This window comes from Chrysemys picta, chromosome 19 (genome assembly GCF_011386835.1).
Source record: "Chrysemys picta bellii isolate R12L10 chromosome 19, ASM1138683v2, whole genome shotgun sequence".
In the NCBI taxonomy this organism is placed as follows: Eukaryota; Metazoa; Chordata; order Testudines; family Emydidae; genus Chrysemys; species Chrysemys picta.
The window spans coordinates 9,626,091-9,645,442 of record NC_088809.1 but is presented as its reverse complement, the minus strand read 5'-3'; the positions used below and the strand labels follow the sequence as shown (position 1 = coordinate 9,645,442).

At 37.4% G+C, this 19,352-nt stretch overlaps 1 protein-coding gene across 2 annotated transcripts in view; it reads right to left on the bottom strand.

The window, feature by feature from the left end:
- NLK (nemo like kinase) overlaps nucleotides 1–19,352 on the bottom strand; it is a 104,574-nt gene that overhangs the window by 44,188 nt on the left and 41,034 nt on the right. For both annotated transcript variants that reach the window (XM_005298880.5, XM_042857829.2), the window contains exons 2-3: nucleotides 5,340–5,469; nucleotides 2,305–2,360 (exon numbers count right to left, since the gene is read on the bottom strand). In XM_005298880.5, coding sequence (XP_005298937.1) covers nucleotides 2,305–2,360; nucleotides 5,340–5,469 — 186 coding nt within the window. The remainder of the gene's footprint in view (nucleotides 1–2,304; nucleotides 2,361–5,339; nucleotides 5,470–19,352) is intronic.

Genomic DNA, 19,352 nt, shown 5'->3' with positions numbered 1-19,352 from the left:
TAACAAGCTTCAGTTAGTAAGCCTGTAAGTTTACAGTTCTTGAAAAAAAGCCAAACAGTAAAATGGTGTTTCTCCCACAACTTCAAGGACTTTACCTGTATCTAAAAGTTAGCACCATTTCAGCTAAGATTTAATTACTACAAGACTAAAGGATTCCACTAGAAAATAGAGAATTAAAAAGGGAACAAAACCCAGAAATGTTTCAGATTTCTCTTCAGGCACGTAGTACATCAGCATTTCTAGCCATTAAAATTATGGTAATATAGCCGTGACCTGCTTTTTGGTTCTATAGATTTAAAATATTTTAATAAGAGGATACATAGGTGAGCAGACATTCATTCTGAACTCTCGATTCAGATAAACTTTTGATTAAACTTAAAGACATCATTACTATAGCTTGCATGTTATAATTTTACAAACTATTCTATTATGCTTTAATCCTATCTAATACAGGTATGGTATTTATAATTGATATATACATAATGTATGTTACATAGAGAAGAACTTTTAAAAAAATGTATTTATTAAACAGTTCATTTACTTGACAAATTCATTCCCTTACCACAACTGAAAACAATAAAATGATCTAAAACAGGACCTGTTTTCAGGACACACGGAAAACTGAACTTGGATCTTGACAATCCATTAAGGACAAATTTATTTGCATCTTTTAATAAAGTTCTATTATTTTATTTATAAGCCTTATGTTGATGTTTGTTATGATGATATACTATAAGAAACTGAAAGTGAGTTAAGTAAATTATTTAGATAGTCTCTAAAACCTACGCTCCATAAAAAGGGAAAAAGGACAAAAACACTCCTGCATTAAAAAGCCCACTGAGTACATACCCTTTCGATATATTCTTCAGTATGAAATATTAACCAAGTATCTTAATAAAAATAACTTTTACATTACCTAAATTATCTGCTCCTTAAAATACCCTTTTCCTTTTAATTCTGCAAAAAAATATTCTGCTGCTTATTTGGGTTCTTAAAACATTTTAAAATGTTTGTTAAGTTTTGCAGTTTACTTTTAATATCAGTCATGGAAAGGAGTCTGATGAATTACTTTCCACTGGAAATAGGTCTATAATCAAATTATCCCAGTGCACACTGATTATCTGGTTTATTTCCCTATTAAGAGCTGTTTAAAACTTTCCTAAACATTTCCCATAAATTAACATTTTGTGTATTAAATGTGTAAATTAGCTCTAAAAATAGTAATAGATTAGTGAGATCAGGGGAGGCATAAAACTTTTATTAGGATCTCTAGATCTGTAACATGGTAAAGTCCTGCTAAGAGGAACAAAATGATTCTTATTTTAATCACAGCCCTTGATGCTGAAACCAGATTCATAATATTCCTATGTACTTTTTGTACAAATCACTACTTATATATTGTGGTGATGGGTGCTATACAAAAGGCTAAAAATATTCTAGAATTATATTTCTATTATGGTTAGAGCTCACTTGCTTTAATATTGCCTAATTATTTCTATTTCTCTATCATATGTAAGAATGTGCAACTAACAGGTCACAGATAATCAATCACTAAATATGTTCACAGTACACTTTTTAACCTCTAAACCTCATCCCTCAAAAAACAAAACCAGCCAACTGAACTGTGTATTTTGTATTTTTTCATAGTTGTCAAATATTGTTTTTTGGAATGAATCAACACTCTTCCAGTGATCTGAGAAATATCTTAATGTTAAGTAATTATCACAGTTTCTCAAAAAAGTAATCCACAAGAGCACATGGGCTCTTTTGTGTAAATGCTATGGTAAACAATGTATAATTTCATGTGGCATCTGTTTTCTACTTCAATATGAGGTCTGAATAATAGATGCCACACATCATTAGTTGCGTAAAAATATCCCTAGAAATTCCATATCCTGATATGTGTCATCACCACTCACGCGCGAGTGTGAGAAGATGGGCATTTTTAGGAATTGGTTTAGAGTGTTACCTAATAAACGCAGATCAACAAAGAAATAATTCTTGGAAGTAATTTTCAATACAGTATTTGGGGGAATCGTAACTACAAGTGCTGCCTGCTGGTAAGCAGCACTATACCCCACTTGTCTGTTGGCACTCATGAAGTCAAAGCTTCATGATCAATCCTGAACCTGTTCATCTCTAATAACATGAACAAACTGCTCTTGCATGAGCAGTCCCAACGATGTCAACAAAACTATTCACATAAAGGCTATGAAAATTGGGCCCAAGTTCTTTCCAATTTCCTATATAGGGATCACAGATCACACACCTACCTCAATTAAAATTATTTTATATTTAGGATACATTTCTTCAAAGTAGTCAATGTGTGGAGGCTGGAGTATGTCAAGGGCGGAGAGCACCTATGGAACAACAGGCAAGACAATTTTACCAGAAAGAAAATAGAAATCTTAGTCAAATCAAAGCAAATACTTACTACAAAGGCAAGGTCGGGCTATATTTTTAACACTTTGTTTCCCTACTGTTTAAAATATTTGAGATGTCCTTCTAATAGATTTGACAAACAGAACATCATTTTTAACTTGCTGGTGAATTAAGATTTGACTGTAACCTTGGCCTGGCTGATGACTTAGTCCTGCTTTACAGCTGGCATAATTCACTTGTTATTTATTAATTTCAAACACCTAGGTAGACTTTCTGTATCCTACCTACCAACATCTCTGTCTGTAAACTGACTCATTTTTCTAGTAGGACTTAGCCTTATTCTGCCCCACAAACTAAGGTTAGGCTGGTCTTCACACTTGGAGAACATCTCTTTAAAAGGCGAAAGAGTAGCTGGCTTCCAAATATTTGTAAAGTTGACATCACTGCATGTTCTACTGTATAGCAACATGTCACATAGGCTGTATTCTGTCAACACATAGGACACAAGAAGAGATTTTGCACTTGCATGACAAAGCCAGCCCTACTGACTTCAGCAAAGTTGCACAGCATGCAGGTGAGTGTAGAATTTAGCCCGTGTCTTTGTTTCTCCCAACAAAATAAGCAAAATAAGGAGAGTTAGGACAAGATGTTCAGAGGGCAAGATTGTCAAAATGGATGCCTAAACTCAAGCTTCCGAATCCACAATTAGACGCCTGAGTAAGTGGTCTGATTTTCAAAAGTAGTAAGCGCCCAGCAGATTTAAGTCAATGCAAGGTGCTAGCTGTTCAGCGCTTTTCGAGAAATAAAGCTATTTTTCAGGTGCCTGTATACTAGCTTAAAAGCACAAGTTTAAGGCACCCATTTTAAAATATCTTGGCCCTAGTATCACAAATATAAAAATACGACCACAAAACCTCTGAAAGAAGTTTGAAGTCATTTTTAAATGTAAAATATACTAAGTATACAAAACAAAAAGGGGATTGATTTTGTCTTGCAATTTATCTTTTTAACAACATCCCAACATATCACTCCATTTCCATGAAGACATTTACAACAGACATTAAAGTTATTCACTTTTTGAACCAACAGCCCAGACAGTCACTTAAGTTGTGTCCCTAGAGTGACACGTTTGAGAAAGCAATTGCACAGAATTTAAATCCTCACAAGACTAGAAAACTACTTTGGTGTGGGGAATATAATCTATGGCATTTAAGTGCATTTGCACAAACTGCTTCTGTTGTTATCAGACTCCGCTTCAGATCACCTGCCAAAGCAGTTTATTACTTCTTACTCTATAACAAAAGTTAACCTGTAATGAAGCTGCTGCACAGAAATGATTTAATGTATTACCCCAAGAAAATCTTTAGTAAAAAAACAAAACAAAGATTTTCTTAGACTCAGATGTCACGGCATTTTTATAAAGAGTAAAAAAAAACATCTCCCCTACTGTCATGAGCTTTATTTCCACCAAGGCTCTGCGCATCCTGTGGGAACTTTGGAAAAGTATCCAATTACCAGGAAAGGGGTGGGGGGGGAGGAGAACCCACCCAATGGCTATGCATCAGTGTAAAGACAAAGAAAAATGTTTGCTAGTGTAGAAGTCTGTTACACGGTACCTATTCTACCTTGGAGCACTGTTTTGTAGAAATTTGAGTAATGATTTGTAGGCCACCCCTGGAAGCTGCAGCTTTGTTATAGTGTTTTAGTTAGTTACCATCTGGCTTATTTTTAGAGTCCAGTTTGGGTTTTTTCCTCAATCACCTCAGTCTTAGATTGGCTCTTTGCTTTAATTAAGGGCTGTCTTTATAGAGAGAGTCTTTAAGCAAAGAAATCAATCAGAATTATCAAGTTCTACTTACAGTACAATAGACATATCTGCCAGAATAGAAACTGCAAGTAAAACCTGAACTGCTACCAGTAGTATACAAATCAGTCAACCCTTTGAATTAGAAGACACACGACCTCTGGGTCCACTGTCCTGTTGCTCAATGTATGAAGAACTCCTCTATCCGCCACACTAACAACCTTTTAGCCATTTCTCCAACTGATTCCTGAGTTTATGCTTCTCTACAATTTATATACAGATTTCTGAGCAGAATCTGGACTGGTGAAATAATCACAGAGTGAGTTTATGGGTAGACTTTTTTTTTGCTGATCAGATTATCATCACAGGTTAATGGGTTGTACTTTAGTGGTATCCATGACCAAACTGGGTTAGAATCATAGAATTTCAGGGTTGGAAGGGACCTCAGAAGGTCACCTAGTCCAACCCCCTGCTCAAAGCAGGACCAATCCCCACACAGATTTTTACCCCAGTTCCCTAAATGGCCCCCTCAAGGATTGAACTCACAACCCTGGGTTTAGCAGGCCAATGCTTAAACCACTGAGCTATCCCTCCCCCAGAGGACTGAAAAAATAAGACTCATTTAAATCAGATAACAGAGTGGAGTAGGGATTGCTGACCAAACAGAGATTCATGTATACCTCAAAAGCCTTTTTATGTCTAGGGAAAAAAAAGTCTTAAAGCGTCCATGAATCTGCTTTGCTTTCTCCTCGCTCCCATTTATTAAGGCAGATGCAAGAATAAAAGTACACCAACAATTCAGTACTGTCCCCACTGATGTGAATTCAGCATTTAACCACATAAAAGAAAATCATTTTTAGAATCTGAAACCCTCAGATGAACTGGATATAAAGAGGAGGGAGAAGACAAGACAAGGTAGTGAAATAAAGGACGTTTAGGCAGAAATTCCACTGTGTCAGTCAGTTCAGATCAGGATGAATAAGTGGGTGCAAGCACCCATAGGCCAAGAATTTAATCCTTTCACTGTGTGCAACCTCTGGATTTTTAGAGAATCCTAAAGCAAATGGATTTTTAAAGTTGATTTAAAGAATCCAGATTTTAAATCTTTTCTTAAAACTTCTATTAGTATATCAAGAACTCAAACTTTACTCACATTGTCATGCTTAAAAAAACACAACATCTTCAATTCCCGGAAGACCCTTTTGCAAGAGACCAGATTTTGGAAGACATTGGGCATCTTTTTGAGTGCAACTCTTTTTCCATCTCGTGGATCTGTTACTGACCTAGAGAATACAAAAATGGAAAGGTTAAAAACTAGTTCAAGTAAACTTTTCTAGAACAGAGAAAAAAACTGTTTAAAGGTTACAATACTTTTCAAACAGGAATGTGGTTCAAGACACTTATGGGGGGGGGGGGAGAATCATGTAAGCAAGGGGAACACAGCATAAATTTACTGTCCTTTATTAAGTAAATTCCAATCATTCTTTGGTTAGATTATATATCTACCCACATTCAACTACTCCTGGTTATTTAAATGGCTGAGCACGTCATGCATTAGTGAATTTACCCCTAACATACACTACTATTTGAAGTCAGAGATCAATAATTGGAACCATAACTCATGTCAGACCACAAACATTTCCTTCAGCCTCCCACTAAACAGTCTGAGACACTTTTCAGTTATACAAAAGAACAGAGTTAACTATTGCATGGTGGTATAATGGAGGTGAATACAACTTAAAAGATAAATCCACTAAACCACACTGTCAATCAGACTTGGGAACTCTGTTCTGATCTTGGATCTGTGACCAAGCATCTTTGTGTGGTGTTTTGAAAACTGTGTTAAAATCACAAGCTATCATTTTAAATTCTAAGGGTATTCCTGGTCCCGCTTGTGGACTAGGGGGCTCTGAAAGAAACACGTGATCTGGTTCCTCAGCAGTTAGCCTGCAAAAGAGCCAGTCATCAAGGTGTATTGAGTTGCGCCTCTCTGCTTTAGGTAGCACCTGCTATGTATGTCTGTCTCTCTCCCCCCCTGTATTGGGTTGTTGCATGTTAGATTTCTGGATTCGAAGAAAGAAAAGAGTTTTCACTGCAAATTTTCAGGACAAGTATTTATATTTTGTTTCTAACTCTGAGCATAACACTTTGGAGAAATCACTCCAACTGGTGTCTGAGTTTCCTGATCCGTAATGTGGGTATGATGTTTACTTTTCTCATAAGGGTTTTATGAGGATGTATATACAGAAGTTACAAGGAGCCCTGCAAGTGTTAAGTATTTTATTCTAAAGTTACTGGCCTCTGAAAATAGAGAACTCTGAGAACTTTAAAGACAGAGAAATGGGACTCTGATGCCTCAACTCCACAGTTGTAAGATTTTAAAGCAAAAAGGGGCCAATACAGTGCTTAATTTGTGCCAGGACTTTCCTGGGCTGAGCCCTGGCACCTCTAGGCTTGGCAATTCATAGACCTGGCACCACTGGTCTTGCAGCATAAGTTATGTAAAAAAAAAATCGCTTGAGCCCTTGCACCTCTTTTGTTACAAATTAAGCACTGGACCAACATTTTGATCACCTGCCTAACATAGGCCAAAGACTTTTACCCATTAATTCCTCCATCAGTCCCATAACTTCTGGCTGAGCCAGAGCATATCTTTTAGAAAGACATTCGACCCTTATTTAAGGTCTTAAAGTGATGGAAAATTCCTCAATCCAACAGTTAAGTACTCTCACTGTTAAATATTTGTGCCTTATTTCCAGTCTGAATTTCTCTTAACCTCCTTTTTGATAAGCTAAATATATCAATCAAGATTCTTATTATCTGTCATTATAAGGCAGGTTTTCAGACCTCGAATCATTCTTGTAGCTCCATTCTGAAGCCCCTGCAATTTTTCCAAATCCTTATTGAAGTGTTCACACCAAAACTGGACATAGTACCAGATAAACAGCATTGCACCAGGAGTTCACAATCCGCTATCCACCATAACACCTAAATCCTTTCCAGAGTCACTCCTTTACAGGATACATTACCTCATCTGGTAAAAGGGATCTTTTTGCTACTAGATGTAACACCTTGCATTTGGCTATAGTAAAAAGGCACATTATTTTAATGAGCCTAGCTTACCAAGCAAGCCAGATCGCTTTGTATAATCAACTTGTCATTTACCACTCCACCACGCAGGTTGTCATATGCAGACTTTATCAGCAATGATTTTATATTTTCTTCCAAATCACTGATAAAGACACTGAATAGTATTAGGACAAAAACAGATCCTGTAGAACCCCACTATATAGCCATTTGATGACTATTCCCATTACAATTTCAGAAAGTTAATTGTTAGTCAGTTTTTATATTAGTTTAATATGTGCTACACTGATTTTATATCATGTTAATTTTTAATCATAATACTGGGAGGCATTAAATCAAATGCCTTATAGAAGTTCAAGTAGATTATGATACTAGTTACTTTCATCAACCAAACTAGAAATCTCATTGAAAAACAATATCAAGTTTGTTTGACAAGACCTTTTTCCCCTAAAGTCATTTATGATCTGTCATCTTAATTCTTTACTGATCGCTTGGGGAGATTTCCTCATACCAACACACACACACACACACACACACACACACACACACACACACACACACACAGCAAAAAAAGAAAAGAAAACTACACAGTAACATGTCATTGTGAGTTTACTCACGGCAATATTATATTATGTGGACAAAATTAATGTACTAATTAAGAAATGTTGCCTTATGAACTATTTTGATCATGAAATAATTTTCTTATAGTAAAACAAAAAGTATTATTCTCCTGGTTTAAATTTCTAGTATCAAAATAAATGAGACTGATGAGGTGAAGATGGAACATGAAGTGAAAGGCAAGATATCAGTAAGAGACGGCAGTAGTCAGAACAATTCACTCGCAAAGAGACTGAGTGAGGATTGGGAAAGTCACTGGCTTGCACTATTTATCAAAGAGCAAACTTTAGACTGACTTTTTCTTGTCTCCAAAGAGGAAGTGCATTATGGCTTTTGGGGGCACCTGTCACATCTCCAAGCATCAGGTCTGACAGAATTTAAGTTAGAGTCCAATGACATTGGGTGGGAAGGGCTGCAGTGTCCCTTTGTACCAGTTTCTACTGGTTCAGGTTCAGGTAAAATGCCCCGAGCATCCTTTAAGAAGAATACAACAGGCAGGAGAAAGCCCCATGGCAGTTAAACTTGACTAGGCTTTTACCTGAGAAGGATTCAACTTTATACCCATACATTATTCAAGAATCCCGTCTTCTAGAGAAAAATGTCGGCTTTAGAAGTATCCATTGACAGTGCCATTGGTTTCTGTTAGAGAAACTAGATTCAAGATGCTTTGTGGGTAGAAGCCCAAAACAGATGACTGCAAAGCAATATTTGCACTCTGCATTTTCTGTCCTTTTCCCCCCTAACACACCAAACCCAGAGGTGTCAAGTATCAGAGGGGTAGCCGTGTTAGTCTGAATCTGTAAAAAGCAACAGAGGGTCCTGTGGCACCTTTGAGACTAACAGAAGTATTGGGAGCATAAGCTTTCGTGGGTAAGAACCTCACTCTTGCATCTGAAGAAGTGAGGTTCTTACCCACGAAAGCTTATGCTCCCAATACTTCCGTTAGTCTTAAAGGTGCCACAAAACCCACAGGTCTCACTTCAGAACAGATATAGAAAAAAAAAAAAAAAAGAACAATTTTTTTTTTTGCTGCGTGTCTATGTATGAAGTACAGAAAGATCATGTTTTTAAGTGGGTAAAATTTGCTTACAACCAGGCAATCAACAGCTGGTAAAACGCTTCCTTGAGGACAAACTGGCAAAAAAGGAGGGATGATATGGCATTCAGACAGAGAGAGTCAAAGAAAGACCACTGTCTGCACAAATCAGTGCTCATTACTGCTGAGATTACACCACCTCTTCTTATGTTTACCTTACTCCACACATTCCCACTGACTTCAATGAAACTATTTTCAAAACAGGGTACTAAATGTGACTAAGGGGTTCACAATTTGGCTCTATAGCTTTAATATTTACACCAAGGAAAAGACTTCCCTTATCCATTATTAATTGGAATTGTAGAAACCGAACATTAAGAGGATACAAATTGTTTTAGTCTCAAACATTTTTCAAAAAAAAGAACCATCTCCTGTAACAATTTTCTATTCCACCATGGAGTCTCTAATAAATTTTGCTATCCCTATTTTAAGCACTGTAATATGTAGTATTAGCAAAAATATATATACTCTAACCCACAGCGTAAAGATGTAATAACCCCTGGGTTTTAAATTCTACATGTGACTGAACTGCCACTAATTGTTCTTTGGAGTCCTGATCCTTGTGCCAATCACCGCACTTACGCACAGTCCCACTGAAGTGAACAGGGCTTTGTCCACGTTCTAGAAAGCATGCTACTGTAGCCTGATGCAGAACTGGGTCTTTATGACCAATCCCACAGTGAGATGTATACAGGTGGAACTCTGTGTTTGTACAGAGTCCCACTGAACACCAACCACACTTCACACAGGTGCAGGAGTCCAACAGCAGGATCTAGTTGCTGTCTAGCTTAGAGTGGCAACTTACAGAGTCCCAGAATACTGGACATTCCATCACTTCCAGACATTGCATGAGCCAGCCCTGGCCGGAGTGACCTTGCACACACTGCGTATGCAAGGTCATGCCAGTGCGGACGGAGCTGCACATTCTTCAAAATGGCAGACAAAACGACGTCTGGTTTTGTCTCAGCACTAGACAGGAGACAAACCACCCAAAAAGAGGCCCATCCGTTGTAAAACAGGAAGAATGGCTTGCATAGCCTAAATATTATGTGGCCTCCATCACAGCAACATCCAAGTGTCTCTGTTGCATCTGAGCACCTTCCACAAGTCAAAAGACTTCATTCAGTGCTGCATTTAAATTAACTAATATTTAAATTGTCGAGTAACTGATGATTTTAGACATAATTAATTTCATTATTTTCAAGTAAATGCATAATTACAAATCTCACAACGTCCAAGATATCCACAATGAGCAGTTCACTAAGTAGCTACAGCTAGGTCTGAAGTTGGAATTAATTTTGGTAATCTAAGCATTAAGGTCTCAAAGTATTTTAAATGCAGGAGTTTCAATGTCTGTGGATGATACATATGTAAGTAACTGTACACCCTGACAGAATTAGTATTCCGCTTTTCTCAACCTACTGCAGAACAAGGACCTGTTCATCTATTGATTCTAATATGGCATACAAGCTACTGTGGCACGTGTTGTACATATGGATAAACATACAGTTACCAGCTTGGCTTCACACTTCATGGGGACATCAACACATTTTAGGGGGAAAAAAGGTAGAAAATGAAAAGATAGAAATGCACATACAGTAAGTGTAGTTAAGTTTCTAAATAAATTATCCTTTTAAACCAAGCTGCATCTTAACTTACAGTTTAAGTACCAAGTTATTTTCAAGGAAGCAGCCCACTTTGACTAAAAAAAAAAAAAACCAAAAACACCACACAAAAAACTTAAATGAAGTGGGATTGATCTCTTTTGCTCAAATATACGCAATCCACTTTCACAGTGGCACAATGAGCTGCATTAAGTAGAATCAGCTAATAACTGAAATTTGAGAAGCTTTTAAAAAAAAAAAAAATCTCATTGTACACAATACTACCATGGGCAAAATGTGAGACATTTACAAATTAGATTCTTGTACTATTTGCAAATATAGAGTTAAAATTACTACTTACAGAAAAATTACTCATTTAGGTACCACTTATACATTTTCAATTCATATTCATCTCCCTTGTACATTTCTACCTGACATACCTGAAAATGTTCTTCATAAATACTTTAGGTAACCATCTCCTCTCCCCACCTCACTAAAGTAATATCATAAGAAAAACTCTACAGACAAATGCTCAGGCACAGATTCAGAAAAATAATTGACGGTAATTCATGCTCTCTCCCTATTAGGGAAATGCCACATTTCACAGAGGGTCTTCATTCTTCCTCGTATGATGAAAATGATGACAGAACAGCTCAAGCAGTGAGTGTTTGAAGGCTTATTTATTTGCTAATCTGTGTACAGTGGTAGGTTGTATCATCTCTGGAGGCTGAACCATTGTTTAATAAAATACGGAAAGGTTTAAGAGGAATACTACGCCAGGATTAGTATCCAAATCCAGTTGGTTTTTATTCTATGCTTATAATCATTAAAGCAATTACATGAAATGCATGCATGCTAGTGGTTTAAATCCCTACCTTCATCCAAATGTCACTGCCACGTACTACATAATGGGCTTTTAGCACAAACAATTCCACAAGGGAAAAAAGTGGACTTCAGCTTCTGTTGAAGATAACAGGCTGCTCATTTATTTTAGCACATGTTGAGTAATCTCACTAAAAGACACTCAGAATGCAAAATTCACAATAGCTGAATATTCAACCAAAAGGCCACTTTCTGCTTCTAATAAAAAGAAAGGTATATTTAACAGAGGATATTTCTACCACAGTACATAAGCTGTTACTCTGATTGTGAAAGTTATTCAGTATGAAATGAAAACATCCCAATATTTCACCACATTATATTTTATTTCAGCCAATCTTAGGAGGGCTAACTATTGGACAAAAATCATTTATAATATCATGTGAATCTGGTTCAACTATGGTCCCAAATACTGCAACAGTTTGCAAACTTCTTTGATTGAGGGAATGGAATGATTACAGTATATGTCCTAGTTTAGTTATTTTAACAGAAGGATTTAATCAGAGATGAATATAATCAGCCTTAAATTATAGTGAATAAAGGCAAACAAAATTCAGCTTCATTATCTGTCCATACAAATACTTTGATAAACGAAAGAAAATACTGGTCTTTCTTGAAGTTTCAAAGGGTTCTTACAGAGTAACTGGAACAGCAGCAATAATCACTGATCTACATCAAGACAGCATGTAAGCTCACTCTCAAACACGTGTTTCTACAGTTTCCAATCATATGATCTGCACTGAATTAGTGCTGTAATCAGAATGGGATTAATCTGTAAATAGGCTACAGACAAACTGCCATGGGTCACTTTTCTCCATCCCGAGGAGTGGAGGGAAGACACGGATGGGTGTCATAAAACAAGGATGCAATCTAAAGATGATTTGTCTGTAGTCAGATTTCACTGAAGGAAACAACTGCAGTTTCACAGCTTCCATACGTTTCCTTTTACCTAAAAACACTCCTTACTATTAACCATCAAAAACTTTTACAGATAACCTATAAACAGTTCCATACACACACCTATTTCTAGGCTTAGGTCATGTCCTTAAATAATTCAATATTAGTAACTTAGTCACAAATATGAATCTGTATGTCTAAAGGGACATATCAACTTTGCTGGAAAACAATCATGATAGAAAAAAATTCTCTAGTTTTTCAGTTTGTTTTTTCATGCAATGGACAGCAAGCCATGCACTCTGTATCACTTTTTCTCTTTAAGGTAAGCTTCCCGATTGTCCCAACAACATGGGGAAGAAATGTTTTTAAAACAGGAATATGTGATTGTAAAACAACAAAAATTGGTAGGATAACTTGGGGGCTGCTGTATCACCTGAAAGTACTTGTAACAAAACAAATTTCAGTTTTTCTACAAGCCTACCACAATCTCTAGCCACTCAATTCTCAACCTTGGCTATGTTAATATTATCACTTTATAAATTGGCTCTTTAAAATAAAGTATTTGCTATAATATATAATTCTAATATTGTTATTATTCCTTGGCCACAGTATTTTCTGCAGGGAAGACAGGATGGAATACCTACAGACATGCTCAGAAATGCCATGTTTGTTCATGAATCTTTTTCATTAATCTGATTCTTTGAAAATGGGATTAAGATGCACCATACTTCTAAAAGAACTAGTTAGGATAAAAACCATGTCAATATACATGAGATCTGGTGCCCCAAAGCAAATGTAATGAGGCTAATTTCCCAACCCCTAGCTCTGACCCACCTCCTGGAGCCAGCACCCTGTACCCCCTCCTGCACCCCAACACTCTGCCCCAGCCCGGAGCCCCCTCCTGCACCCAAACTCCCTCCTAGAGCTTGCACCCCTTGCCCCCTCCTGCATCCCAACCCCTTGCCCCAGGCTTAGCCCAAAGCCTCCTCCCACACTGCGAAGCCCTCAGCCCCAGCCCAGAGCCCGCACCCCCTCCCGAACCCAAACCCCCTGCACCAGCCCGGTGAAAGTGAGTGAGAGCGAGCAACGGGGGATGGGAGGGGGAGGGGGAAATAGAGTGAGTGGGGCGGGGCAGACCCTGGGTTGCCCTGAGATTCAAAAAGTTATCTTGGGCGTAAAAAGGTTGGATACCACTGGTTTACAGAGAGTAGTAAGAGTACACTGATTACCAAGCGACTGCTTGCAGACAACATGTGTTATGTACTCATCTCTTCTCCACCATTTTTTTTAGGTTGTGAACTCTCTGTAGAGGGGACCATGTCTTCTTGAGTGTACAGCACCTAGAACAATCAGGCCTTGAACTTGATTGGGGCCTTTGGGTGCTACGACAATTGAAATAAACAGGCACAGAAGTCATGGTAGAAAGATCCTCCACTTCTATGTTAACAGGTGATGTAAAAAAAAAAGTCAGTCTATAATTTATGCACCATGCCAGAATCAACTTAAGACACCTTAGATCGTTTTAAGATTGTGAAATTTCATAAAGTGAATTGCACTACGCGTTTGGCCTTGTCTAAGCGAGGCAGATACCCAACATTTTAAAAAGTTACTTCTATGAAGGGTTTGAGCAAAAAAGAATAATGTGGCTTTGTGTCTGGGTTAGAGCCTGGTAAAATACGAAAGATTTTATTCAAAAGCCCAGTGGCGTGAGAGCCCCTCTGGACTGTAAAATTAAACAGAAAGCTAACAAATGTCTTGTCACCCTCCAGGCGTTGCTTTATTAATTCACCTCCTGGAAAGAGTTTTGAAGTTCCTTTGGCTTTCAGGTTAGCGGTGATTGGACTGCACAAAGGTAAAAGCCATCTTGGAAAAACTATGCACGTGGAGCATTTGCAGCTATTCTTAAAAGTCTCTTGCAATCTCATAACTGCAGCACTAGCAAAATACTCAAAACTGGAGACAGACTGAAAAGTTGTGTCTGAAATTAAACATCTCTCTGCCAGAGGAGGACTAAATAAGAGCTGAGAGTCTCTGGTGTCTCATTAGGTCATTTCTAATTGAACAAGAACAGAACAACCTTTTTAGTGTCATGGATTTGTGTGAGATTTGCTTCCCCTATGAAAAGACTCCATCTGAAGTCTATTGGGGCTGCATATTTTGGCAGCAGAAAAAATGATAGGAACACATGCCAAGAAACGTCTCTTTTTAATAACCACGTGTATTTACCATGTTTTCTTCTGCATGCTTCAAACCTGCATTTTTCAAGTCTCATAGCTATGAACCCTCTTCCAACATTGGACAGGATAGTTGCTGTAAAATTAACCCAGATGAGGTGATACAATACAGTAGAATCTCAGAGTTACGAACACCAGAGTTATGAACTGACTGGTCCACCAAACACCTCACTTGGAACCAGAAGTACGCAATCAGGCAGCAGAAGAGACAAAAAAAATGCAATGACACTCCAGTACTATGCTAAACATAAACTACTAAAGAAATAAAGGGAAAGTTTAAAAAAAGATTTGACAAGGTAAGGAAACTGTTTCTTTGCTTGTTTCATTTAAATTAAGAGTGTTAAAAGCAGCATTTTTGTTCTGCACAGTAAAGTTTCAAAGCTGTATTAAGTCAATGTTCAGTTGTAAACTTTTGAAAGAACCACCATAAGGTTTTGTTCAGAGTTACGAACAACCTCCATTCCCGAGGTGTTGGTCACTCTGAGGTTCTACTGTATATGGTTTCAAGGTTAGTGCTGTGGCTTTACAGTGTTCTAAGGTAAAACTCACAAAGTAGCATTTCATTTTATTATTCATGCAAAGACCAGTCATGCTTGTAGCTGGTAACAATATAACTCTAATGAATGTGAATGGTAGTGCAGTAATTTCACACCATGTTGAGTTTGTTCTCTCTTAACTCGGAGGAGCAGCTGCTTTGGTTCAGCACAAACAGTACCAGAGAACAGAGATAAGTGCTGAAGCCTGTTACACAGGAATGCTTTTATTTTCTTTGTTGCTGAAAGGCTTGCTGTGCTGAGTCTTCTGGTGCTGAGACACACTGGTTATCCCATCTGTATTAGCTAATGAATCTCAGGCTGTAAAGATAATGAACAGCTCTGAAGGCAGCTTCCCTTATCTCTAGTGAAAATGACCCTCTTCATGAGAGAGAGCTGATGTGTTAGTGACCAGTTACTTTTTACATTAAACTTTACACCATAATTTTTTTTATGGTTAAGTGCTTTAATGACATTAGATTATGATTTATATAATGTGTTAAATGACACAATGTATACCTGATTTTTATACAAAACCATAAATGAAACTTCATTTTACTGGTAAAGGTGTGTTACATTTATTTAGATGGACTATACAGGCCCAAATACTCAAAGGTGTTAAGATGACCCTGTCACTGCCCAACATTAAACAGTTTCAAGCTAAGTTCAAGGTTTGGTATACAGAGATCCTGGCCTGCTTAGTATCACAGCAAACACACCGATAAAAATTGCAACCTTTTATTAAACACATAGAAAAGGAAAATCAGGTAAAGCCTTTGAAATTGAAAGTAAAGCATTCATTTTAACAACATTCCTTGTTTCTTTTCCTTCTAGCTGGAGAAACTTTTTAAAAATAACTCTCCCTAGGGTGACCAGACAGCAAATGTGAAAAATTGGGACAGGGTGTGGGAGGTAATAGGAGCCTAGATAAGAAAAAGATCCAAAAATCGGGACTGTCCCTATAAAATCGGGACATCTGGTCACCCTAACCCTCCCTTCCGTCCTCATTTTCACAGTATTTTTGATGGTATTAATGATGGTGGTAATTGTCATTTTTGGGGAAAGAAGAAATTAGTTGGAAGGGGCTGGAGCTATTGTTGCTGCTGAGGTCCAATCCCATTTACTAAAAGACAAACACAAAAGGGGAGAGAAGAACAGCAAAGATAGAAAATGCAGCTTCAGTCTCTGGGGTTGGTTCCTATTAGCCGTCTCACTGCTGGAGAAACTCAGACACGGCACATGGTCTTATTAGCCACTGTGAGACCTACTAAGAGTAAGCCTTTTTGTTTGGATTAATTCAGTCTGTTTCCCTTTTGCACCTTTTTCCATCAACACTTAGGCTAGGTCTACACTACCCACCTGAATCGGCGGGTAGAAATCGATCTCTCGGGGATCAAATTATTGTGTCTCGTCGGGACGCGACAATCGATCCCTGAATCGACGCTCTTACTCCACCAGCGGAGGTGGGAGTAAGCGCTGTCGACGGGGAGCCGCGGAGGTAGATTTTGCCACTGTCCTCGCAGCGGGGTAAGTCGGCTCCGATAGGTTGAATTCAGCTACGCTATTCGCGTAGCTAAATTTGCGTATCTTAAATTGACCCCCCCCCCCCCGCCGTAATGAAGACCTGCCCTTATTATAGGTAATTGTGACATTTTATAAGCTTTCACTTATTCCTTACATTTGAGCTCGCAATTAGGGTAAATTTATAGGCCTAATTATTACAACAACAGATATTATATAAACTTAAGTCAATTTACTTAGAAAATTTGATATTTTTAAAAACACTAAAGTGCAAGTCATTAAGAATAATAATTAAATCTTACACTGTACTTTTCAACTATACATTTCAAAGCTCTTTTTAAGAAGAGGATGGGGAAACAGGTACTGAGAGCCGAAGTGACTTGACTAAGATCTCACAGTAGATCAAAGAGAGCCAAGTACAAAACCTAGGTCTACCTGACTCTCAATCCAGTACTCTATCCACTAGAAAACACTGCCTCCCTTTAACTATAAAAATCTGTAAAAAAGTTTTAGATTTATCTGAATGCAAAGACTATCAGTGACAGACATAGATGGTAAATGGGGTCACTGTATTAATATACTTGCTTCTGAAGTGCAAAGCTCTAGTCTTGCTAAGGTCATAAATACATTAGAGAACGTCAGTTTAGTACAGAGAACGTCAAATTATTACAATTAGTAACGTACAACCTGGAAACAGAAGTTTTGCAAATGAGAAGAATAGCATAGCACAAAGTCAGTATGGTAGTGTTTGCCTGTACACTAATGCCCAGTAATCCATCATAAGTGGTTAAAAACTACCCCTCTCCCCCCCCCCCCCCCCCACACATTTGCTCTTTAGACAAGAGTACGACTCGACACAGGTGGAAATTACTAAATGAACTAAAAGATAATTTCGTAGATTGAAGAAATGCCATTCCTGATTCTCATAAAACATGAAAACTCAATGGCAAACACCTATTGTTTAAATTACTAATCCCAGAGATATCAAGCAAAATGTTAAATTTGAGAGATTAATGTAACGCAACAAGAATACTCAATCCAAACTGTCCAAAATTTTGGAAATTTTAACATATAGTGATCAACACTGTGAACTTAGTTACTTACAACTAGAGTTATCCATCAATACTGCCTCCATGGCAGTACATGTGGATTATTTTTTGGTAAAGCTTTATATCATTTTGGTGTTCAGTGGCTTGATTCCACCAGAATAAATCTAATAGTATCGACATATCGAAGTAACAGCCCTACACATACCTCATTTTTGTCCACTTGCCCCTGAAGAGCTTCAAAGACAAGTGGTGAGGGAATGAATGTGACAACAAGTTTTTGTGGAGATAGTGTAGTCAGAGCTATGAGGCTGAAGCCCAGATGTAAATTTGACTAAAGTAGTGTGGCAACAGGCAAACGGAACATAAGAAATTGCAAGAGCATGACACAGTGGAGAGAAAAAAGATGTTTAGTGCCTACTTACAACATGCTAATGCAGTTGGATTTCTCTATCAGCAGATTTGGAGCATTACATTCCTTCAGCTATACTGCCATAAAAACATGCCGATTCTGTGCAACACATTGCAAGAGTTCAGGACTGCCAATTTGTGGAAGCATTTTCAAGTTGGAAAAAAAAAGACTTTAATCTATGAAAAATTTGTTTATGCAGACAAACAGCTTCTGCTACTCAGGAAGGCATAGAGCTGTTAGAGTTTATAGTTACATAATTGATAGTTCTGATAAATCAACATTAAATTTATACGCTCAATAATAAAACAATTGGACAATATATTAATTTTTTATGGGCACTAAATATTTAGTTTTCTAATTATGTAATCACACTCCATTTCCCCTTCCCTATTCCAAAAATACAATTAAAAATCAGGAATGCTTTCCCTGCTTTTAAACACAAAATTAAAACAGTTGTTGTTTTTAAAAATAAGCTACAAATATATCTAGAGCTAAATTCTTAAATCAATTCCCTCCTATTAGCCATAAAGTTATTTAAACTCTTGCTTATAATGAAGAAATTATGTAAAAAAGATAGTAAAAGAGAAAGAAAAAAGCATAAGACTTTTATAATTTCTGAAAACAGAATGAACAGATTTCTCCACCTTCTTTCATTCATTCTAGTTTTATCCATAAGGGCTGCAGAGGCCATGTATTTAATTTGAACGTAGACAGATGGAATCATAGAAATGTTGTATGATAATATAAAATAAGACTCAAATGCACTCAAAAGTGTTGGCTATAAACACACTAACAGAAAACTAAAGACTTGCAACTACTACTTAGAGCAGTATCTTATACTTGCCCCTATTAGGCATCTTGGAAGCTGTTTACAACCAACCATTAAACCTCAATATCTTTATAAGTGAAGCTTCCCTATGATATCATTAGGGAAACTGAGGTAGTATTCATGGAAAAGCATAGTTAGAGCATTCGAACAATCTTAACTCTGATCCTGCAATGACATCATGCAATAACCATTTATGATGAATGCATACTAGTGTGTGTAGTCCCAGGTTAAGTTAAACTGATTTTTAAAGAAAGATTCCCCCCCCCCCCCTTCATAGTGTCACTACAGGGCAAAGTTAAAGTTGTTCGGGTGCTTAACTGTGTATTTCCATGCCATAACATGTTTTATTTCTTTGACATTTAACTTTAACTCTGAATTTTGTAGGTTTTTATGCTGCTTATTCTGTGGAT